General features: G+C 46.0%; 1 protein-coding gene across 3 annotated transcripts in view; it reads left to right on the forward strand.

Annotated features, from left to right (window-relative positions):
• Nucleotides 1-25232, forward strand: part of SHROOM2 (shroom family member 2) — a 132084-nt gene that overhangs the window by 41361 nt on the left and 65491 nt on the right. For all 3 annotated transcript variants that reach the window (XM_044768156.2, XM_044768155.2, XM_044768157.2), the window contains exon 2: nt 21653-21804. In XM_044768156.2, coding sequence (XP_044624091.2) covers nt 21653-21804 — 152 coding nt within the window. The remainder of the gene's footprint in view (nt 1-21652; nt 21805-25232) is intronic.

Here is a 25232-nt window from a genome sequence, read left to right on the forward strand (position 1 = left end):
CAGCAGGGCTGTGCTCCCTCTGAAGGATCTGGGGGAGGGTCCTTCCTGCCTCTTCCAACGTCTGGGGGCTCCATGTGTTCCATGGCCTTCCTTGGCTTACAGAAGCATCACTCCAATCTCTGCCTCCATCTTCGTGTGATCTCCCCTGTGTCTGTGTCCATATTTCCTTGGCCTTATAAGGGCACCAGCGATTGGATTGGGGCCCACCCTAATCCAGGATGGCCCTGTTGTAACTTGGTTATATCTGCGAAGACGACCTTATTTCCAGATAAGTTCACATTACAGGGTCTGGGAGTTAGGACTTTGACATATCTTTTGTGGGGGAACAATTCAGCCCATAACAGATGCTAATAATGTTTTTTCTTGAGATATAATCTAGAGTCTAATGCGGAAAAGTGCTCAAATTGTAAGTATAGACTGATGAATTTTCACAATTGGTCATGTATAATCACATTTTTGGGTTTTTTTTTTTTTTTTTTTAATTTTGCTGAGGAAGATTCGCCCTGAGCTAACATCTGTGCCAGTCTTCCTCTGTTTTGTCTGTGAGTTGCCACCACAGCATGCCTGCCAACAAGTGGTGTAGGTCTGCACCCAGGAACGAAAGCCAGGCCCCTGGAGCAGAGTGTGCTGAACTTAACCAATAGGCCATGGGGCTGGCCCTGCAAACCACACTTTTAATCTCCACTTAGATGAGGGAATAGAAGAGAGAGTCTTAAAAACACACACACACACTCCACACCTTTTAAGGAAAGCCTCTGTTGCAAGGCATTATCTTCAGGCTTTTTAGGCTGGTTTGTGCTTTTAGAGTTCACTCTTACACATTGTTGACACTTTGTGCCCAGTGTGCTGCAATGAAATACCCGGTGATGGGGGTTAGGAAGGAGTTCCTGTAAGATTTCTGAGTCTTAGTTGTACTTGATGTGATCGGTTTCATTTAGGAAAATGTCATTTTGAACAATTTCGCTTTTTAACCCAGTGGCTTCTTGAGAACCTTGTGGTAAGCAGTTGTTATAAAACAAATGGCAGTTTTAGTAGGAGTAATCAGATTTAAGTTAGACATTCTGGGAAAAGTTCCTGTATCAGGTAAACTTCAGCTATGGCCACTTCCATCCTAAACGCACAAATCCCACTGTGCCCTTTCCTGGCCCCTGTAGGAGAGTACTTAGCCCTACCTCAGGCGGCTGTGTGTTTCCATTTTGGGTGCCTGGACTATAAGGGGAGAGGAGTCTCTTCACTGGATGGTGGAGGGGGCTGCAGCCCACCTCCAGTCCCAGCCTCTGTCACACACAGTGAGAGAGCTGAGGCCCTGGAGCCCGCCCTGAAGGCACCGGATGAGGGCTGCTGTGGCCGTCCCTTTAGTCTGCATTTTGTCTCATTTTAAAGCCACGGTGGCCACTGAGTCCAGCTCTGCCCTGCTCGTGCAAATCACATAGGCATAGGAACTGTCACAGCAGGTCACTTCTCTCTTGATCCCTAGTGTGCTTTCCTGGAGAGTTGAGACAAAAATACTTGCCTGACCTCCTGTCTTACAGATGTTCCTAAGAGTGGAAATCACAGCCGGCAGATGGACAATTTGGAACCTTCAGTGTGGTGGGTTCTGCAGAAACCAAGCAGGGAGTGAGTGAGAAATGACTTAAGCAACACGGGATGGACTTGTAAAATTGGGGTTGTACTATGGGAGTTAGGGCGTGTTAGATTGATGAGGGTCAGAAGAAATGGGAACGTGGGAGCCAGATCTTATTGCAAAATCCTCCTTGATGATTTTGATTCCAAGCGAATGGCACAAATAATTACCACGTTTCACGTCAAGACCATGTCAAAGAATGCCGTGCATGGTACTGAGATGTTCAAGGGCCCCTTTTGAAAGGAGAACAAGAACATTAAAGTTTACCTTTTATGATTTGCTGATAGTTTAAATTTTATTTTAAAAATCACATAAGCTTTCTACCCTTTACTTTAAAAAAAAAAAAAGGCATTCTGTGTTACAGTTGTACCCTCGGTGTCAAAATATGGTGAAAAGACCCTTTTCCAGTTGTGTAGCTGTTTTAGCCGTGTTCAGAACCTGTCGCTGTTACCTACACTGGTTTCAGAATCCCTGGGCAGAAATCTTATAGTCTGTTATGGGAGATAGCGGCCTCCCTCTCTTTTTGAACACAGTGCTTAAAAATCCCAAATATTCCCATGTCAATCCTAAAAGATAAATGTGTACCCTGCATCAAATTTTGTCCCTAGAAGGATGGAATAAAGCACAGGGGGTGGGATGAAGCCAGGGTGTGGCCAGCTTCAAAAGTGGCCTTGATGCTGAAGCTTTGCCATGGTGAGGGGAAAGCAGCTGGAGCCAGGGAGAAACGATGGCTCCACCCCTCCCTGGTGTACTTAATCCCGGGGGCGTAGCCAGCTCGCGTTGCCTCCCTGCCTGGCTCTGCACACTAGGCCTATCATAAACTAGGCACAAAACTAGCTCATTGTTTTTGGTTCCCTGGGGAATAATTCAGTCTTTAACCTGGGAAAAAGTAGAGGTGAGCTACTAAGCAGATTCTGACATCCTGGTAAAAGGTCCCCTGTCGTGCCACCCCCACCCCCACCCCAAGCACAACCAAAAAGCTTCTGAATTTGCTCTGCCTTGGCTGCGGCACCACTGGGTCAGAAGAATTAAGTCATTTTAATTGGAGTCTTTTTTTTTTTTAGACTCAAGACCATTTCCGTTTTTTCCCTTAACTGTGAATGAACTTGGGAGAAATGAACATAACATGAAGGAATGAAGTTTTTGCCTGTGGAGGCTGGCTGCTGGAAAAAGTCAGCCCAGGGGTTCTAGTTTTTGTGCAGTCTTGTCTTGATTAGAGTAGCATAAATCTTAAGTGTTTTCCTGTTTTTTAGGTGATAGAGGAGAGTTACAAGTTAAAATCAAACCAAAATAGGCAAATTATCTAACTTCATTGTGGAGAAATAATGTTACTGATGAGATGAGGAATGTGTTAAAATGTAGTGAAAAAAACCCCCTGCTTTCATGTAATCCCATTGCATTTAAACTATTTAGGTTTTATAAGTAACTCTCACTGCCCTCCTCCCGGATGTTATTTGTAAATGTGCATTATACCATTACACTCACGTCAGCGAGGAGGGCAGGCCTCAGATGAGGACAAACGTCATGACTCGTGGGAGCTTGTCCATTTGTAGGGCAGATGCCCTATGTCTTACCTTTTTTGTTTTGTTTTTTTAAGAGATTGGCACCTGAGCTCACATCTGTTACCAATCTTTTTTTTTCTCCCCTTCTCCCCAAAGCCCCCCAGTACATAGTTGTATATTCTAGTTGTGGGTCCTTCTAGTTGTGGCACATAGGACGCCGCCTCAGCATGGCTTGATGAGTGGTGCCATGTGCGCACCCAGGATCCGAACCCTTGAAACCCTGGGCCACCAAAGCAGAGCGCGCGAACTTAACCACTCGGCCATGGGGCCAGCCCCTGTCTTACTCTTAAATAAAAATGTAAATACAACAAGACATTATTTTTCTTTGTCTGTTTTTCAGACATGATAATAAATATACCGTTCAATTGGTTTTTGTAAATTACAAAACTAACAGTTTTGCTGCTTAGAACTATTCCTTTTGGTGTTGATTTTTAAAAATTACAGGCCTTAAAGGAAAATGACCTGGACTTCTGAAGAATTATGATCATTCGAAACTATGGCCGTCTTCTGGATGAATCGTTCCAATTTTCTAAGTACCTCAGCCCAGGCCCTTCACAGGAACACAGACCCCTGCCAAGATATGTGAGTGTGCTGCTGTCCCGAGTGCCCAGCTCGCCACATCTGGCTCCGGCTGGTGGCTCTGCACTTCCCGGGCTCCGTGACTCTTCACCTCTCCCCGTCCTGGCTGCACAGCAGCTGCATCCACAGGCACGGGTCTCTGTTCAAGGCTGGAAGAAAAGGCAACCAGGTGATTCTGCCCCTTTGATGGCAGAGACAGAGGCTTTCCATCTCCTCTGTCAGGACTGTCACGGCCACCCCTCTCTGCAAGGGGGAGTGTGGCTCTCCGTCTCTGCAGTGGATTCTGACTCTGGGGAGAGCAGGGCTGTTGGCCACCAGAGATTGTCTGATTTGCATCATGGCGGGAGACCAACACTGAAAGATGTGATCAGGGATCCTGGAGAACTTGGGATTTTGAATGAAGGCCTGAAAGAGAGGTCGAGTTTGGAGAAGCAGAAAGAGGACTTGAGGATCGGCATTTTAGCAGAGCCCTGGACGAAAACAGCGCGGGGACGTTGAGAAGACTGCCTTGGTGTGTGCTGGGTTCCTATGTGGCGCCGTGGACTCTAAGGCAGAGGAGGAGCTGTGCACGACAGAGAAGGATGGGAATTACCCAGACCGAGGCTGCCCATTGTGGGTCACACCTATGCGACCCTCCTTCCTTTTTTTTTTTTCCCCCCGGGTCTCACCTAGTTTTAAAAGCAAAGGAGTGCCAAGATTTGATGACATACAGAGAATACCTGTAAAAATCTTTCAGCTTCTCTGAAAAAAAATTGGAAGATCTGCCCATACGGGGTGCTGATTTCCCCAGGGCTCCCAGTGGCCAGCACTGACTGGGTGGTAGGTGCACCTTCAGAGGGGAGCACCCTGCCGTTTCCCCAGGGGCCCCTGTGGAGGGCTGCGTCTTTTGCACACCAGCCGCCTCCCCACCCTATGAACACCTGTGTGCAACCCAGAGCTTCATGCACTCCCATACCACTTAGTTAGGCTCCGCGGGCTGGGCCTTGGACAGCTGTCTTCATCTGTTGGGGCTGATATAACAAAAATACCACAGGACGGATGCCTTATAAACAAGAAACCTTTATTATAGTTCTGGAGGCTGCAAGTCCAAGATTAAAGTGCTGGCAGATTCGGTGTCTGGTGAGGACTCGCTTCTCTCCTATCTTCACGTGGTAGAAGGGGTGAGGGAGCTCTGTGGGCTCTCTTTTATAAGGGCAATAATCCCACCTTTGTGACCTAATCCCCTCCCAAAGGCCCCACCTCCTAATACCATCCCCTTGGGATTAGGATTCAGCATGAATTTTGGGGGGATTTGAACATTCAGTCTATGGCAACATCACTGAACAAAGTTTTTCAAAAAGAGAGAGAGGGGCTGGCCTGGTGGTATAGTGGTTAAGTTCGTGCATTCTGCTTCAGTGGCCTGGGCTTCCCAAGTTCAGATCCTGGGTGCAGAGGTAGCACTGCTCATCAAGCCATGCTGTGGTGGCATCCCACATAAAATAGAGGAAGATGGGCACAATGTTAGCTCAGGGCGGATCTTCCTCAGCAAGAAGAGAAAAGAGAGAGCCCTTGTGATGGGTGAGGTCACCCGTCTTGTACCCAATAAGAAGAGGAAGGTTTGAGAGGAACTCTGAACCGCCCACAGGAAAGGTGAAATAACCTTGGCTGGATTCCCCTGGACCCAGCCTCTCCTGCTCTGTGCCGCCACAGCAGCGTTATCTGGAGGAACAAGCGCTGTGTCTTTGAAATAGCAGTAGGCTGGGAACGTCCATTAAAAATAAACAGCTGCGTGTTCTGAAAAGCGGGACACTTTGTTCTCATGTCCAGCAGTTCCTTTTCCTGTTTCTTGATTGCCTATCAGCTCTTTCAGATTGCTTTTTCACTTTGAAAACAGCAAAATTAAGTAATTCCAGTCATCTCCGTTTAACTGGCCCTTAAGTGTTCCCACTACTTGTTCTCAAAAGCTCTGTGAGAAAAGGGTTAGGATTGGGGCCAGTCTGTGTTCCCAGACTGGTGGGGAGCCTGCTCGGGGTGCCTTTGCCCCGACAGATCTTGGTGCTTCTAAGACCAACTTGAAAGAACAGGACTGTGGTGGGTTTTTTCCTCCCATAGTCATAGGACGAAAGCAGGCTTTAGACAGGAACTTTGCTATCTCACTGATTCTTTTCCTCTCTCTTACCCTTTCCAGAAATGTTGCCCAGTGCCTTGTGACAGATGTTGGTAAAGGAGGGCAAGAGGCAAAGATACGATTTGGGTTTTGTCCTCCAAGAGACGCTAGTCTTGCTGCCGGGCTAGAACCCATAAACAGGATTTAGAGCAATGAATGGAGATGCACCCGAGGTAGTAGGGAGGCCAGGGAGGGTGTCGGTCCCATAGTGGAGGCAGTGGCGAGCTGGTGTGACGGGTCAATGGGTGAGCAGGGGCGAGCCAGGCAGAGTGTGTGCATGTCGGTGATGGGGGTGGGAGTGTGACTGGAGGGGACCCAGTCAACACAGCCTGGAGGCAAGAAAGACCATTTTCTCTGGGGAGAAAGGACAAAGCCTTCTTTGTTGTGGTGTGTGATGTCTGGGCAGGGCCACTGGTGTCCAGAACCACAAGGCCTGTTTGGCATGGTAACAGGCTTTGTGAAACGCAGCGGCCCCACCTGGCCTGATTGGCTGGCCTTCTGCATTGCTGCTAGAGACCAGAGAGAAGATGCTTTGTGTGAGGGAGGTGGCTGGCTGTTTCCTGCCATGGAGGATGGGTTTTACAGGGCAGGAGGTTGAGATGGCATTTTAGAGATGTCTGGTTTTCTTCTTGTGCTCCACAAGAGCTGTAATGGCCGTCTCAGGTACTTCATCCTTTCTCTGGAATAGTGGTTCTCAACTGGGGTGATTTTGTCCCCCAGGGAGCATTGAATAATATCCGGAGACATTTTTGGTTGTTACAGCTTGGGGTGAGGGATGCTATTGGCATCTAGTGGGTGGAGGCCAGGGATGCCGCTAATAAGCATCCTGTGGTGCACAGCACAGGCCCCACCGCACAGAATGATCCAGCCCCAAAAGTCAGTAGTGCCGAGGTGGAGAGACATGGCATTGTATTCCCTCGTTTGGCTATCCCATATTTTATTTATTGGACATCTGGATTGTTTCCAGTTTTTAGCTATTATAGACGTATGAACATTCTTGAATACAGGTCTTTTGGTAACATGCAGACACATTACTGAGTTGTAGGTTATCCATTCTGTTTTCCTATCGATTTGTGTATCCGCCCAGTATGCGAGAGTTGCAGGTGTTGGAAGCAGCCCAAGTGTCCATTGACAGATGAATGGATAAAGAAAATGTGGCATATACACACACAAAGGAATATTACTCAGCCTTAACTAGGAAGGCTGCCACACATCACAGGCTACAACCTGGATGAACCCTGTGCTATATCAGACACAAAAGGACAAGGCAGGATGACTCCACTTACACGAGGTATCTAGAGTATGCAAATTCACAAAAGCAAAGTAAAATGCTGGCTGCCAGGGGCTGGGCTCGATGGGTTTAGTGTCAGTTTTGCAAGATAAGCAAATTCTGAAGATCTGTTACACACGATGTAAATATAGTTAACACTGCTGAACTGTGCACTTAAAAATGGTTCAGTCGGGGCCAGCCCGGTGGCACAGTGGTTAAATTCGCACGTTCCGCTTCTCGGCGGCCCAGGGTTCGCGGGTTTGGATCCTGGGTGCGGACATGGCACCGCTTGGCAAAAGCCATGCTGTGGTAGGCGTCCAAAGCATAAAATAGAGGAAGATGGGTATGGATGTTAGCTCAGGGCCAGTCTTCCTCAGCAAAAAGAGAAAGATTGGCAGTAGTTAGCTCAGGGCTCATCTTCCTCAAAAAAAAAAAAAAAAAGTTGGGTAAATTTCATATTATGTGTATTTTTTTTGCCATAACTTAAAAACAACAAGAGTTGCAGGTACTTGAGTCCTTGCCCAGCTCTTTTCCTTCCAGGTACTCTGTTGGCGTGGTGGCAACTGTGCTCCTTTCCATCTCAGGCTGGTGGGCTGCTCTGAGCCGCTCTGCCCACTGGACCAGAAAACTGCCTCTTCCCGCCAGGGTGCGCTCACTCAGGGGAGTAGAGGCGCCAGGAGTGTTAGGAGGTATGAGGGTAAGGAAATGTTAAAGGAAGCAGGGCTTGTGTAATTGTGGGAGAAGGTCTGCAGGGGACAGTCAGGGGATCCAGGACGGAAGGAGTGCCTCTGAGACGCTTCGCCAGCCAGCGTGGGGAGCTGATAGACAGTCACCTCTGAGAGCCACCCTCTGTAGACCTGAGCCAGGCATCTCCTGGAGAGGCCGCCATTGGTCGCAGGGCCCCAGTAGGAAGAAGAAGGGGATGGAGTGATGGAGTGAAGACAAGCTGGAGGCCCCAGAGCACCTCTTCATCTGTTCCTCGCCAGGCGTGACTGTGACGTCACCTGTAGAGAATAGTGGCGGCTCCATCTCTCTTGCCTTCCATCCTTGGGCAGATTCTTTTGCCCAACCTAACAAACCACACAAAGGTGGAGATTCTGGAAAACATAGTTCTCCTTTTAACCAAGAGGACCGGGTACTATGCCTAAGGGATAAACCCCTGACCTGTGCATAGTGTATAGGTCCCTTCAAAGGTCCATCTGGGGAAATGCACCTCTTTCTTTTTTTCTCTTTGCTAGGTTGCAGATCCGCAGCATTTAAACCATGACACGTTTTCATGAGGTATTTGTGTCTTAGCCTGAGAATTTACCATTTAAATCATGTTTGCTTTTAATGGCGGAAATGTGGCTTGGTCTCTACATAATCCTCTTAGGCTAAATTTTTATTTTAAAATACCTCATTTATAAATTGCAACTTTCTGAACTTTAGAAGTTTTCTGTAATGCTATAGTAGCTAGATAAGGGAAAAAGGAAACTTTAAATTAGGTTAAAGTAAACAATAAGAACATCTAGAATAACTGAGCTTTAGGTCCCCCCCCAAACAATCTTATATAAACGGACTTAGAGGGGCCGGCCTGGTGGCGCAGCGGTTAGGTGTGCGCGTTCCGCTTCAGTGGCCCGGGGTTCGCCAGTTTGGATCCCGGGTGTGGACATGGCACTGCTTGGCAAGCCATGCTGTGGTAGGCGTCCCACATATAAAGTAGAGGAAGATGGGCATGGGTGTTAGCTCAGGGCCAGTCTTCCTCAGAAGGAAGAGGAAGATTGGCAGCAGTTAGCTCAGGGCTAATCTTCCTCAAAAAAAAAAAAAAAAAAGGGACTTAGAAACCACTCCACCTAAGTAGCTTGGAGTATTGTAGATGAGGCAGTCTCCCTTCACCACTTCAGCTTCCAGTTTCCTCCTGTTAAAATCAAGGATGGCATCACTTGTCAGTAAACTGGAGAGCTGAAAGACAGCCTGAGTTGTACTCCCAATTTGGACACTAACAAGCTGTAACATAAATGAAATGACTTGTAAATATACTTGTACAATGCTTGAGAGTTTACAAAATATTTTCCTAATTGTCTCACTTTTATTCTCCTGAGAGTCCTGGGAGACACCCAACTCGTTTTTGTTTTTTTTTTTCATGATTTTTTTTTTTTTATTAAGATTATGATAGATTACAACCTTGTGACATTTCAGTTGTACATTATTGTTAGTAATGTTGTGGGTACACCACTTCACCCTTTGTGCCCTCCCCCCACCCCCCCTTTTCCCTGGTAACCACCGATCGGTTCTCCATGTCTATATGTTAACTTCCACCTATAAGTGGGGTCATATAGAGTTCGTCTTTCTCTGTCTGGCTTATTTTGCTTAACATAATAACCTCAAGGTCTATCCATGTTGATGCGAATGGAACAATTTGGTCCTTTTTTATGGCTGAGTAGTATTCCATTGTGTATATATACCATATCTTCTATATCCAGTGGTCAGCTTCTGGGCATTTAGGTTGGTTCCATGTCTTGGCTATTGTGAATAATGCTGCAATGAACATAGGGGTGCATGGGATTCTTGAGATTGCTGATTTCAGGTTCTTAGGATAGATACCCAGTAGTGGGATAGCTGGGTCATAGGGTATTTCTATTTTTAACTTTTTGAGAAATTTCCATACTGTTTTCCATAGTGGCTGCACTAGTTTGCATTCCCACCAACAGTGTATGAGGGTTCCTTTTTCTCCACAACCTCTCCAACATTTGTCACTTTTGGTTTTGGATATTTTTGCCAATCTAATGGGTGTAAGGTGATATCTTAGTGTAGTTTTGATTTGCATTTCCCTGATGATTAGCAATGATGAACATCTTTTCATGTGTCTATTGGCCATACTTATATCTTCTTTGGAGAAATATCTGTTCATGTCCTCTGCCCATTTTTTGATCGGGTTGTTTGTTTTTTTGTTGTTAAGCTGTGTGACTTCTTTGTATATTATGGATATTAATCCTTTGTCGGATAAGTAGCTTGTAAATATTTTTTCCCAATTAGTGGGCTGTTTTTTGTTTCAATCCTGTTTTCCCTTGCTTTGAAGAAACTCTTTAGTCTGATGAAGTCCCATTTGTTTATTCTTTCTATTGTTTCCCTCATCTGAGGAGTTACAGTGTCTGAAAAGATTCTTTTGAAACTGATGTCAAAGAGTGTATTGCCTATATTCTCTTCTAGAAGACTTATTGTTTCAGGCCTAATCTTTAAGTCTTTGATCCATTTTGAGTTTATTTTTGTGAATGGTGAAAAAGAATGATCGATTTTCATTCTTTTACATGTGGCTGTCCAGTTTTCCCAACACCATTTGTTGAAGAGACTTTCTTTTCTCCATTGTAGGCCCTCAGCTCCTTTGTGGAAGATTAGCTGTCCGTAGATGTGTGGTTTTATCTCTGGGCTTTCAATTCTGTTCCATTGATCTGTGAACCAGTTTTTCTACCAGTACCATGCTGTTTTGATCACTGTAGCTTTGTAGTATGTTTTGAAATCGGGGATTGTGATTCCACCGGCTTTGTTTTTCTTACTCAGGATTGTTTTAGCAATTCGCGGTCTTTTGTTGCCCCATATGAATTTTAGGATTCTTTGTTCAATTTCTGTAAAGAATGTCCTTGGGATTCTGATTGGGATAGTGTTGAATCTGTAGATTGCTTTAGGTAGTATGGACATTTTAACTATGTTTATTCTTCCAATCCATGTGCATGGAATGTCTTTCCATCTCTTTATGTCGTCGTCAGTTTCTTTCAAGAAAGTCTAAGACACCCAACTCTTAGCACCATTTCTTCAGGCCACAAAACCGAGACAAGGAAAAAATTAAGGGGCTTTCTCCAAATTGCGTAGTTAAGTGAGAGTTAGAGGCAAGACTTGAGTACTAGATTGTCCCTTATCTTTTCTTTTTCTTCTTTTTTAAAGATTTTATTTTTCATTTTTCTCCCCAAAGCCCCCCGGTACATAGTTGTGTATTTTTAGTTGTGGGCCCTTCTGGTTGTGGCATGTGGGACGCTGCCTCAGCATGGCCTGACGAGTGGTGCCATGTCCGCGCCCAGGATTCCAACTGGGAAAACCCTGGGCTCTCGAAGTGGAGCGCGCACACTTAACCACTCGGCCACGGGGCCGGCCCCTGTCCCTCATCTTTTTAAAACCTTCCCTGATACTTGGCCGGCCCTTCTCCACCTGCAGCCTAGGATTTCATTCTTCCCTCCCCCTGTGCTCCCGGGCCCCAGGCATGTCTCTTACTGCACTTGTCACATGGAATTTCAATCCGTCAGGGTCCAGTTAGGAGCTAGAAACTGCATAGTCGATCTGAACAGGGACTGCTTCACGTAAAGCAGGACTCAGCAAACTGGCCAAATACTAGTACACCCCTTTGCTTACGTCTTGTCTGTCGGGCAAGGTTGAGCAGTTGCCATAGAGACCATATGGCCCCAAAAAGCCTAAAATGTTTACTGTATGCCTCTTTATGGAAAAGGTTGCTGGCCCCTGATGTAAAGAGCTATTACCTATTAACAGCTTATTACTGAGTAATTATTAACTAGTTAACTACTAGTACTATGGGAGAAAGAGAACCCTAAAGAATGTGAGAACAGCAGCTATAAGGAACAGATACTAGCTCCAGGACTGAGGCAGATTTCCTACTTAAGGAAGAGTGACATTTGGAACTGCCCCCCTCCAACTCCCCAGGCCGAGATTTGGATCTTGATGGAGTGCGTGTGACTGCAGCCCACTGGACAGTGGAGAAACTCACTGAGTGCCACAGGCCAGCTGGCAAGCAGGAAACTGCCCCCTGGGAAGCAGGCAGCTCACTGGGCAGCTGACTGGGGTGCTGGTGGAACTCCCTGGGCAGCTGGCTGGCATGCCATGGAACCTCCTGGGAAGCCACCCGAGGTGATGCTAGTAAAACTCACCTGGAAGCTGCCCACTAGAGTGCTAGTGGAACTTGCCAGGAAGCTGCCCATGGGGTTATTGCCACTTGGCATTCCATATGACTGCCATGTTCACAGGAGCAGGCTGAGAGGAAAGCAGGCTGGAATTCAGATGGGAAGCCCTTTCCTCTTCCAGCGTCCTTCCAGTGCCCTCTAGTCACAGCACTTACCGTGGTATTAGCTGGTGAAGGAGAATGTTCATAGGGTCCTGCTCCAGTATCACAAACTAGGGCAATGAAGGGTGGGTTTGGAGTTGAGAGGCAATGTGTTGCTAACTGGCGTAGTGTTGGACTAGCTTGTTTGCAAATCTTTCTCTTCCTGGATTGTAACTTCCCCTGACATGGGGTGGTGTTCAGAGAATGCTCCCTGAATGGTGCTCTCTAGAGACTGTCCCACAGGATCGGCCTGTGTTCTCTGGAGTGCAGTGCTGACCTGATGATCAGGCCTCTGCGAAGCCCTGAGGCCCTAGATCTCCACCTGCCCCGGTGGAGAAGGAGGCACACACCTGGGCTTAATCCAGCCCCCAGGGAGGCCGTGGACCCTTGGCTCAGAATGAACATTCCTCCTTTGGTTCCCTGTCCAGCTGGCCTGGATCCTGAGCTGCCACTCCCCACTGCCTGGTGCAAATTCTCTTCCCTTCCCGTTTCTCATAATCGCTCCTTGAGCAGTCAGCCCCTTTTCCATTTCAACTTCTGGTTGCTGATTGCAGCCTCCAAATCTTGTCCTCATCTTCTGGCAGAGTCTTGCCTTAACGGCTTTGGTGGCCACATACCCCCCTTTGCACAACGCTCATCTCCCAGCCATCGTTTCTCTTTCACACATCTCATTGGCCTGGCTCTGTCCACTACCCATTCTCTTTCCGCTGGTCTGGCGCTGTCCCCTTGTCCAGGCCACATCTGCCTTTCTTTGTGTTAAGGCCTCGTGATCCCAACCTCATTTTAGGGAGGGCCGAAAGGAATGTTTAGAATCTTCAGAGCAGACCCTTAGGTTCCTAAGCACTGGACCAAATACCGACTTGCTCATCTGGGTCCAAAGCATATGAGGGGGGGGTTTGGTTTATTTTGCAAGATTTTTTTGGTCAACCATGAGGAAAGGAATTTTTCCTAATTGAGATTTTATGGGTTGTTTTGAGGATCAGTACACAGACATTTAAATTTGTGCACAGTTTTTAACATGTACGAAGATCTAGAAAACCACATAGGCCTGATTCTTTTTTTTTTTTTTAAGGAAGACTAGCCCTGAGCTAACATCTGCTAATCCTCCCCTTCTTGTGGAGGAACACTGGCTCTGCGCTAACATCCGTACCCATCTCCCTCTACTTTATATGTGGGACGCCCACAGCAGCATGGCTTGCCAAGTGGTGCCATGTCCGCACCCAGTATCCGAACCAGCGAACCCTGGGCTGCCAAAGCGGAACGTGCACACTTAACCGCTGCACCACTGGGCCAGCCCCTTTTCTGAACAGTTATTTCAGTGACTTTCCAGCTCAAAATGTGAAGTAGCTGTTATGTCACGAGTCCCACTCATTTACAATTTAGTATCATAAAGACTACATGCTCAAATTTTCGGTTTTTCCTGGAACATTAACAAAATTATTAGGGAAATGACTGTTGTGACCAGGGACGGGGAGAGCCAAGGTCAAGGAGTGGTTTTCTTTAGGAAACATTGCTACTGAAAAATAACATGGGCATAGAAGCAGTTTTAAATGTTCAAGACATATTAAACGTAGGACTGTGACTTCCAGTTGCCATTTAGTATGCTTTGTATTGTCAGGTATGAAAACTATGCCCCTGTGGCATGTTAAGCTGACACTCAAGACAGGCAGAGCCTCCTGGAAGTCAATATCCCACTGTTTTCTGGCTGTACCAAAAAATAAACAGCAAACGATTTCACCGTGCGTTTACACTTCACAAGTGGGATGCAGTGGGATTCCCTCCTTAAACGTATTTCTAGAGCTACTACAAAACTTGCATTTGCAAAGTAGTTGATGAACTCTTCCTCTGGGTTGTACAAGAAGGGAGGCCGGCCCGCTGATAAGACCTGGTGCGTGATGTTAATCAGACTTGGCTGCCTTCTCTGCTGCTTCCTCAGAGGCTGGACTCTCCTCAGTTTCAGTTGCTCCGTTTTCTGCAGGTAGACCTTCTTTCGTTTCTTGATTAGCTGCTCCGCCCTGTTTTCCCTTTGTACTTTTTTGTCTGAAGACTTATCCTATCCTGCTGCCTTTTTCTTTCATTTCCGCTTTTGCACAAGCAGGTTTAGCTGACAACTCGCTGGTCTCCTCTGGCTGCCCCCCCGCCCCCACCCGTGAGAGCCTTCCCGAAGCCGGGCTGTGTAGGTTCCCTGCTCCTCCCTCCATGGGGGCCAGTAATTATTACAGTCCACTCTCTGTACCTGCAGGTTCCACATCGCGGATTCAACCAACTGTGGATCAAAAGGCCTATGATGGTTGCACCTGTACTGAACATGTACAGGCTTTTTTCTTTCGTTATCCCCTAAACAATACAGTGTAACTACTACTTACAGAGTATTAAGTATTATAAGTAGTCTAGAGTCAAATTAAAGTATACAGGAGGATGTGCGAAGATTATATGCAAATACTAAGCCGTTGTATATGAGGGACTTGAGCATCCGGGTATGTAGTTTGGTATCCCTGGGGGTCCTGGAACCAGTCCACCTTGGATAGGGACGGACAACTGTGTTTGTTAAAAGCCTCAACACGTTTGGGGGGAGGTTTTCGATTTTCGATAGGCTTCTGTTACCAGAGATGCATTCTCGGATTATTTCACAGTTTGATACTTTCCTGCATGAGTCAGGTTTCCTTTCTGAAGCAACTGAGCTCCAGGAGAGTGAGTAAAATAGACAGACTAAGGAGGTAAGCTCGGTGATTGTCCCATCTCACAAAGGGCATTGCTGTGTCATGCAGTTATTGTGGGGAAGGTGAAGCTTTCTTGAGATAGTCGTGACTGATCAAATGCAGGCGTGATTCACGGCCTTTGAAATATGATAGTGAACTTAGTTTTCTTCCTCCTTTCATTGTGCTCGCTCTGGTCAGTGTGACTTTCCACATCACTCAAGCTCAACGTCTTGTCTTGACCTCTTCCCTTTTGCCCTTCCCATCCGTCATGATTGAATTGTTAGTTCACAACTTCCAGAGCCCTTGATCACGTTGGCTTTCTCTTCTCTGTTGGTTTGAGCCCTTGTTTCTGTCCAACACAAAGCCGGACTAGGTACCCAACAGGATCCTCTTCCTTGCCATTTTGTTCTTAGGCAGAAGAAATTCATTTTATGTATACCCATAAGATTAATCTTCCAGAAGTATTTGCCTGAATAATAAGGTCACTCCCTACTTCCCCGTCTGCCTTCTCTGGGCCCCCACTGCATACAGGATGTGGTCCAAATTCTGATTCAAGGTCAGGTTCCTCATCTTCCCCTTTCTGCCCTTATCTTTAAACACTCCCCTGTGAGAGAGCTTTACGCCCTGCCAGGCTGACATTCCTCAGACACGCCTGGGCTTCCTGCCTCTGTGCCTGCCTGTCTTCACGTCAAAACCCCCCTTTGGAATGTCCTCCCCCATCTGCGCTCGTTTCTCATTGCTGTTTTCGGCCCTTTCTATTCATGAAACGTTTTCGTCTCCACCCCAGACAGAGGTGAGCATGGCCCCTCACACTCCCACTGCACTGGACGCACTTCCTTTCAGTGTCAGTCTGGTCCCCTAGTAGAATAAAGATTCTTTTGCCTTTGTGGGTCTTCATTCTTGATCATCTAGTAACATCCATTCAGTGAAGTATGAAAACTGTTCCAAAAAGACTTTCATTAACTGTTTTTTTCCCTCCTGTTTCCAGGGAAAATATTTCCATAAGAACAATAAGGCATTCTGCACGTTGTGGGACATCTAATTGGGGCTGTAAGAGTGAGTTTTCCAAACAAAATGCCAATTAATCACTCAAGCTGGAATATTTGGCCTGGGATGTGAACTTGGGGCTTTCATTCTGGGAGTGCAGAGAGCGTGGCACATGGGACCAGCATCATGGGTGTGGAATGATCACCTGCCTTTCTGCGGAGGACTTTCCTGAGTTGGAGCAAGTGAGCCCAAGAATTTTCCCTGACTGCTGTAGGACAGCACTGCCCTGCTCGTGGTGCCCGCATTCTGCAGATGTTAGGCGGTTGCCTCTACTAGTTACAATGCCAAGGACTGTCTTTATTTTGTGATGCATGGGACTGGGGCAAAATGAGCATCAGGGTCTGTAATGCGTGAGACACTATGAAATGCTGGCAGGCAGAGGCATTATCCTATGAAGCCAGTGCCAACTTTAGGTTTGTTCTTCACCAAGTTCAAGCCTAATTAATTCTACCTAATGTGAGAAGTTTAGGGTAAAAAGTATAGAGTGGAGGTTTTCAGAGCTGCTTTTTCGTTTATGACCACTTTCCCCAGAAGCACAATAAATATCAAAGAGATACTTTCTCTTGGCAGGGAAGTCAAGGGGAAAAAACCCCCAGCTACTTTATTTCCCAAACCCAGAGCCATTTTTGCTGGGAACTGTAGGCGGAGTGTGGTTTAGGGTGAGGCTGTGAATCCTTCGGAATGTGGTCTCCATTTGTAGAGGAGGAGCTGTGGGAGTCTTTAGAGATGAGAAGAAGAAACAGCCTTCACGGCGAAGTCGGAGAGTAACGGCAGTGCTCCATGAGAGTCTTGCAGAACTCATTCATACAAGGGTTTGTGAGGAGACTGAAAAATCCGCTGGGTCGTGGCCGGGTGAGACCCAGATGGTGTGTCACCTCCAGGACATGGCTGCCTTCAGACAGTGTCCGAAGACCCTGCAAATCGTTAGTCATAGTAGTTTTGCCTAAAGATTTTCTTGTCCTACTTGATTTCAGAGGTGTCAGTGTAGGGAGAAGGACACGTATGCTCAGTCTTGTCCTGGGTCAGGATCATTGTCTTGTTTTTTAGATACTGAGGAATGCGTAACTTTCATTATGGTAAAATATGCATAACATAAAATCTAGCATTTTCGCCACTTTTCTGATTCACTGGCATTATGTACATTCACATTGTTGTGCAACTATCATCTCTGTCCATTTTCAGAACTTTTTCGTTTTCCCAAACAGAAACTCTGTTTCCTTTAAACACTAGTCCCCCATACCCCCTCCCCCCACCACTGCTAACCTTTGTTTTACTTCCTGTCTCTGTGAATTTGCCTGTTCTTGGCACCTCATATAAGTGGACTCATACAGTATTTGTCTTGTTTTGACTGGCTTATGTCACTCAGCAGAGTGTCCTCAAGGTTCATCCGTGTTGTAGCATGTGTCAGCATGTCTGTCCTTTATCAGGCTGAGTAATATTCTGTTGTGTGTTTATACCATACTTTATGTATCCATTCATGTGTTGATGGATATTTCAATTGTCTCCACCTGGAATGCATACCTGTTTAAAGGCAAAAACAAAATAAGATTCTGTCCTTAGAATTTTCTTCTGTTGCTCTTTATCCTGAATAAGGCCAGTTGTAGACAATTTCAGCTAAAAATTGTTAGGAACTGATTTGTTACACCTAAGCTAAGCTTTGAGTTGAAAGTTTGTCATATTAGACTTAAAAAAAATACATTACTGTCTATAATCAGTAGTGTCTGCATTACAGGTAAGGTATGTTATCCACTGTAAGTACAAGGAAATGAGGAGAGAGATCAGAATTCTTAGAGCCTGGGGTTTGTAACCATGGAACACACATGGATACAAAAGATTTCTGAGGGCTCTGAACCCCGTGGCGTTCCCAACAGTCAAAAAAAGGTTACTAAAGACAGCGAGTCTGAGAAGAAAAGATGTGCCCCCGGATGTCAGGATGTCAGAACGGCCTTGGAATCCCTGGGCCCCTGGAGTTGTGAAGAGCCTGTCTAGAACTTGCCTCCTTACCCACATCCCATTCTCACTCTTGGGGCTCTAAGGCTTCCCACATGGCCTCGATGTCCTCCTTTGGTTCAGTGGGGGAACGGGAATGGACTGAGTCAGCCACATCACCGGTTAGGGTGCACGGATGTGCGTGGATAGTTCAGCTGCAGCAGTTGGCAGTGCCCTGTTGATGCGATACTTCCTTTCCCTCCTCTCCTCTCGGTCCTCCCAAGGTGCTGCCTGGAGCAAGAGCCCCTTCCTCTGTTCAGACACACGCCAGGGCTGCCTCTGCCCGGAGGCCACTCACTCCATGTCAGGTACCCTGTGCCTGTCTGTTTTGACGCCTTTAATCGTGTGTCAGCTCCCCTCATGGTATCTGTCCCCTTCTCCAAAATCTGCACTCCTTCAAAGGCCGCATCAAGTGCCCCAGGCTCCGGGAAAAGCTTCCTTGAGCATCCACCCGAAGGAGAGCTAACAGTCCCAGTCCTCCGGCACTTTATTGCCTTATTCTTGTGCCCCTCGTATCTTCTACACCGCCACTCAAAGCATGGTCCCACCTCCTGGGGGCTTGTTACAAAGGTCTTAGAGATGCAGAAGCTCAGGCCCCACCGTGGAGCTGCGGAGCCAGCCTCTGCATGGTAACAAAGCCCTAAGTGATTTGTCGGCACCTGCCAGTGTGAGAAGGGCTGGTCTACAAACGTAGAAATGCCTTCAAGGTAGGAACTACATCTTCCAAGACCTACCCTCTCCCCAAGGTATCTGACGTGGTGTTTTGTGCACAGTACTCGCTCAACGGATATTTACTGAGAGAATAAATATAAATCCCCTACTCATGCGTATGGCGATGTTTTTTGCCCTCACATCAATGCATTTAACTAGTGGTATTTAGGTAGAAGTTACTAGGTGGAGACCTGAGGTGTAGCAATAGTCAGATGGTTACTCTCTGTGCAGTCTGACTTTCTATATTCTAGATTTTACCTTCAAAAATGATACACCCAGTGCTGTGGTGGGGTGGGAGGACATAAACAATCTAGGCCCTCTTTGAATGACTGCCACCTGTCTTGGGAGTCTGCAGTCCTTGTTTGGGGGCCGGGTGCTGCTCTCCACCTCACCCACCATGGAGCTGCTGGTTCCGGTAGTGCCCCTGAGTGGTCCAGCTGGTGGGCCTCGCCTGGGGGCTTATGCTCACGCTGCCAGGGTCGCCCCCCCTCCTCGTTAGCTGTGCACTTTGCTTGTGTTGGCTTCTGTGACACTCACTCACTCTTTCTCCTCTCTCCTGTGCTTTCAGCCAACCCGTCCTCCACCAGACCCCGAATGTTGAGAGCCCAGGGTTCTGTCCTCTGTGGTCATCTGTCCACGGGCATTTTTTTCTGTCTAGGTGGCCTCCTTACCTCCTCCAGTCTTTAAATACTCTCTGCTGCTGGTCACTCCATGTGTAGGCCACCTTTCCCTGGGCACCCTTCTCCCACAGCCAGCTGCCCACTGGACCCTGCACCTGGATGGCCCCTGGCCTCTCACACAGGACATGTCAAAACCTAAGCTCTTCACCATGTGTCACCTACACCTTGTCTATACGTGGCCGAGTGTGTCATGTTGGGCAGTTGGAAACTTATTTACAACCTATTATGATGTTGGGATAAAATCGTCTGGACTTTTGGAATCAGTTGTTAATGAATTGCTTTGTATTTGTTGGGAGTGGTCGTTTAGTTCATGGTGTTGACTTGCAATGAATAATTGCTTTATTTACTTAAGAGTTCAGCTGTCCTCGGCTCTAGGCGGAGATTTTAGGACACTATCCTGCGGTTTCAGAACCGTGGCACTGATATGCTTGTAACCATTTGTTTTTTTTGCTAGTTTTCCTAGCAGTTTGCAAAGACAATTAGTGACTTTTTGGTGTAAAACAGGAGTTGGCAAACTTTTTTTGTAACAAGCCAAGTAGTAAATGTTTTTGGTTTTGAAGGCCACACTACTCAGTTGTCTCCTGTAGCATTATGTAAACAAGTGGGTGTGGTTGTATTCCAGTAAAATTTTATTTACCAAAAAAAAAAAAAAAAGACAGCTGGCTGGGTTTTGCTCATGGGCCATGGTTTGCCAAGCATTAGTACAGAAAACAGACAGACTGGGCTCATTGATGCTGAGTTGGATTGTTACTGTATAGGAAAAACTAGGGTAAAAATTTAAAGATCAAGATTTCTCAGGATAAAAGTTATAAAATGGATAATATTCAAGCTTTTAAGGAGTCACTTAATACACATTCATGTATATTGAATACACATTCATGTATACTACTTGGTTTAGCACCAGGTAGTAAATATCTTAATATACACAGCATGGTATAATAATTTAATGAAGATGATAATGAAAGAAATCAGATAATCACAAGTGTTACCAAGGATGTGGAGAAATTGGAACCTTCGTACACAGATGGTGGCATGTAAAATGGTGCAACTGCTTTAGAAAATAGTCTGTCAGTTCCTCAAAATATTCACCATAGTTACCATATGACCCAACAATTCTGCTCCTAGGTATATACCCAAGAGCAGTGAAGACAAAGGCGCACACAGAAACTTGTACACCAGGGTTCATAACAGCATAATAGCCAGAAAGTAAAAACAACTCAAATATCCATCAACTGATGAATGGATAAATGAAATGTGGCCTATCCATACAATGGAGTATTATTCAGTCATTAAAAGGAATGAAGGGGGCCGGCCCCATGGCCGAGTGGTTAATTTGAGTGCTCTGCTTCGGTGGCCCAAGGTTTCGCCAGTTTGGATCCTGGGTGCAGACATGGTGCCACTCATCAGGCCATGCTGAGGCGGCATCCCACATAACACAACCAGAGGCACTCACAACTAGAACATACAACTATGTACTGGGGGGCTTTGGGGAGAAGAAGAATTTAAAAAAAATGAAGAACTGACACACGCTACAGCATGGATGAACCTTGAAAACATTATGCTAAGTGAAAGACGCCAGACCCAAAAGCCCACCCAGTCTGTGAGTCTACATATATGAGGTGTCAAGAATAAGCAGATCATAGAGACAAAGTAGATTTGTGGTTGCCAGGGACTGGGAGGATCAGGAAGGGACTGCTAATGGGCACAAGGTTTCTTCTGGGGTTGGGGAAATGACCTAAAACTGATGATGGTGATGGTTGCACAACTCTGTGAAGGTACTGAAAAGCCATTCACTTGTGTATTTATATGGGTGAATTATGTGGTGGTTGAGTTATATCTCAGTAAAGCTGTTACAAGAGTAGTTTAACTAGGTACGAGATTAATATATGAGAAAGAATTAGTGAAATGAAAATGATCCATCATTATCGTTTAGATACAGGAAAATAAATCGATATCTTCGGATCCACTGTTTTTGGTTGTGTGTGTTCCTGAGCATCCCATGCACTCTCCCATTCCCTTGGAGGATTGGAGCCCAGTCCTGGCAGAGGCAGAGCAGGGTTGAGGGGTGCACTCCTGTCCCCCACGTGGGAATCAGGGCAGCCTCTGGGGCCCAGATGGGTCCTTTTACTCTTGGGTAATCCAGAGGCCAGTAATAGAACCTGTGGGTGGCATGTGTCGTGGGCATGTTGTATTCTTGGCCAAGTTCTGGGGACTGTACTTTGCTCATTCTGGAGGCTCATGGGACGTGCTTCTTTGTTGCAGATTGAAGAAGGAAGTAAAGCTGCGGCGGTGGACAAGTTACTGGCTGGAGACGAGATCGTTGGCATCAACGACATTGGTCTCTCAGGGTTTAGACAGGAAGCGATTTGCCTGGTGAAGGGGTCCCATAAGACCTTGAAGCTGGTAGTAAAAAGGTAAGACTTGTGTGTCGTGCTGTTTACCAAGACACACAGAAGTGAGTAGAATAGCAAAATGTGACGTCTGGTGTCTTACCTGTATCATTTCTGGCAGCACTGATTTGGACGTGTGTGTGTATGCACACATGTGCATGTAATCATGTGGAATTATCTCTCTTGGCCAGGAGTGAAGTGTGTGTGTGCGTGCATGCATATAGAATTATATCTCTTGGCCAAGGATGAATACAGCATCAAAAATTTAAAAGATTCATTCTTATAGTACTACTAATTGTTGACTTTGATTTAAGTGAACTTTGCATACTCATATCTTTCCCTTGGCACTACGTAGATTATTCTCTTGGCAGAGAGAAAACTGTGCTCATGTTCCAAATGGAGTGAAATGTCATTGCATGTTGTTTACACCAGGTGGCAGGCTCTTGCTTTTTTGGTTTTTATGCTAAGATAGTGTCACTGCACATACACTTAGAAGTCTGCAATCAGGTGTTTCTAGTGCTGTGCTGAGGCCTGAGGGGAACGAGCTGCCTGTTCCTAGAAATTAGATTGCCGATAGGAGTTGGGATGATTCGAAGAGGAGAGAAAGCAGAACTAGGCACGTGATGCTTTTAGACACAGAAACTAGGACAGTACCCCTGGACATCAGAAAGGTATTTGTGATTTGTTATTTTCATATAGAAGTAATTTTGTAGTTAGATAATTCACAGTAAAATGTTATGTCCTGTCCGCTGTAAAAGTGACATGTCCGTTTTAGCAGAATCAGTGTAATCTTTCCAAGGTTGGCTGTAAATTTTTAAAAATAGACTCAAGCAGTTGCTTCAATTTTTAGCACAGACTTTAAGACATAGCCCCAAAGGACTTTATTTTTTTGACCAAAACAGTATCCAAGGAGGAGATTCAGAAATGAGGAAGGAAAACTTCATTCTTTACCATGTTAATTTAGCAACTTCGTTTCTAAGTGGTATAGGCTGTCCTCCTTGTAAATCAGAAAAATGCAAACTCAGAATGGCAGTTTTGGAGCCCTTTGGGGAGGATGAGATGTGAGAGGTGCTGTCACATTGTATGATTATTCCCTTGTGGTCACCTTATCAACCCTCCTAGGGCACCCAGGATGTGTGTTCTCACGGGATTCAGTTAGACTTAGGCCACTGATGGTGATGGTAAGGGAAGCTTGATCCGCAGGGGTAAGACAGGAGTTATAGACCATCTCTGGGAATCATCACCCAGCCCCCAGGCTGATTAGGGTTCTTCTCTTCTTCTGTCTCTCATATTGTCTCTGTGGTAGGGCTGCCAGAGCCCCCAAAACACTGGGCTGGCTCATTGGCTTACCGCCCATCTGTGGGGTAAGCACCAGCTTAGTGAATGCTGCCAGCGAACTATCTCTCACCCAGGCCTGCTTAGTGTAGTGCCTGGTGCACAAGGGACAATGAGGGGTTTGGGTTTATTGAATCAAGTTGACTTGAACTGCATCTGGATGGGCATCACTGGAAGATCTCATGAGGATGCTGACACTGAGGTGCTCATTCATAAAATAGCCACCCAGCCCTGGGGAGGCAGCAGCAAATAAAACAGAGCCGTTGTCATGTGCTGGGGGAGAGAATCAGGGTGCAAGAATATGTTCACCGGCTGCGTCTAACAAGGTGAAATGAAATGTGGGTCAAAGTCAGGTCTTCTAGGGTCCAAAAAGCAGATATATAGTAACAAAGCTGGTTTAGCAGTAACAGATGTAAGGAAGGGAATTTGTAACCCAGTAGAAAGTTGGATGAAAGGCACAAATAGGCAGTTCCTAAAATGAGAAGTGCAAATAGGAAACAAGCATATTGTTAAACAAGATGTTTAACTAGGACCTGCAAGCTTATTTAAAAGTGAAACACTAGGTTTTGACTATCAAGATGTCAAAGATCTAATAGAAGAGCAGTGCCCATTGTGGGTGAGACTGTGAGAAATAAGCACTTACTTGGTCTAATGCTGATTAGACTGGGAATCAGACAGCTTTTCTGGTGAGTAGTTTGGCAACATGTTTCAGAAGGCTTATCTTGGACCCAGATTTCATTTCTGGGATCCTAGATGCTCAGCAGAGGGAAGTTACTGAAATGGGTTAGGGACCCTCCTTACTGTAGAGGGATGCCATTAAGAATGATGTCAGCCTTTACTGATGTGGAGAGAGGCCCCATGGAGTCCAGTTGAGGGGAACACACGAAAGCAGTTAGAGAATTGTGTGTGTCCCATTTTCTAAAAAAAAAGTTTTCATTTTTAATTGTGGTAAAATACACATAACACAAAATTTACCATCTTAACCATTTTTAAGTGTATGGTTCAGTAGCGCATTAACTTTTATAACAAAAATATATCGAGCTTGTTGTGTTTTTAAAGAGGAGAAGCCTTTGGGGTTCAGTGTGCCTGTGTTCATAGGAGTCAGCAGGAGGTTTGCTCCACAGGAAGCGGTCAGCTGTGGCATCAGGTTCTGTTCTGGGCAGTTCCCCAAAGGAGGTTTGTTTATTGCACTGTGATCAAGACAAAGAGAATGACCCTAAGGGGGCGGGTGTTGAAATGCTGGCTGTAATTTACTCTAACGCTAACTTTTAATTCTGTATTTATTTAGTTCTTAAAGTAATACACGGGCATGGTGAAACATCCGTGTTCAAAAGAGAATTGGGTGGAATATGTAAACCTCCCCCCTCACCCCCATTTTGCCTCTTCAGAGAGCAGCTTTGCCACTACTAATATCTGGGGTTTCCTTTTAGACATGTATTCGTGCTTGTGTATTTACGTGTATATCTATGGAGATTGTTCCATGTTGAGTGCACTGAGGTCTGACTCATGATTTCTCTTAACAACCCCATGATGTTCCACAGTCTGGATGCTCCACTGTTTAACAGATCCTCTGTGGGTGGACCATTTATGGTGCTTCCAGTGAGTTCCTGTAACAGATAGTGCTGCAGTACAATGTCTTAGTACCCAAATCTGCATACGTGTGCCTATAGATCATTAGGATAAATGCCTAGCATGGGAGATTTTTGTTTGTTTTGTTTTGTTTTGCTGGGAAAGATTTGCCCTGAGCTAACATCTGTTGCCATCTTCCCCTCTCTCTTTTTTCGCCCCTCTCCAAAGCCCCAGTACATAGTTGTATATTGTAGTTGTAAGTCCTTCTAGTTCTTCTATGTGAGCCACCACCACAGCATGGCTACTGACAGATGAATTGTGTGGTTCTGCACCCAGGAACCAAATCCAGGGCACCGAAGTGGAGTGCACCGAACTTTAACCACTAGGCCATCAGGGCTGGCTCCAGCATGGGAGTTTTTGAGTCGGAAGGTTTGTGCATTGTGGACTTCAGACACCTCCACATTTCTCAGACCACTTGTTTTTCCACATCATCTCTAGCAGAGGGTATTTTCAGGGGTTTTTTTGTTTGTTTTCTTTGTGACTATGAT

The sequence above is a fragment of the Equus asinus genome, chromosome X, assembly GCF_041296235.1.
Source record: "Equus asinus isolate D_3611 breed Donkey chromosome X, EquAss-T2T_v2, whole genome shotgun sequence".
Taxonomy (NCBI): domain Eukaryota; kingdom Metazoa; phylum Chordata; class Mammalia; order Perissodactyla; family Equidae; genus Equus; species Equus asinus.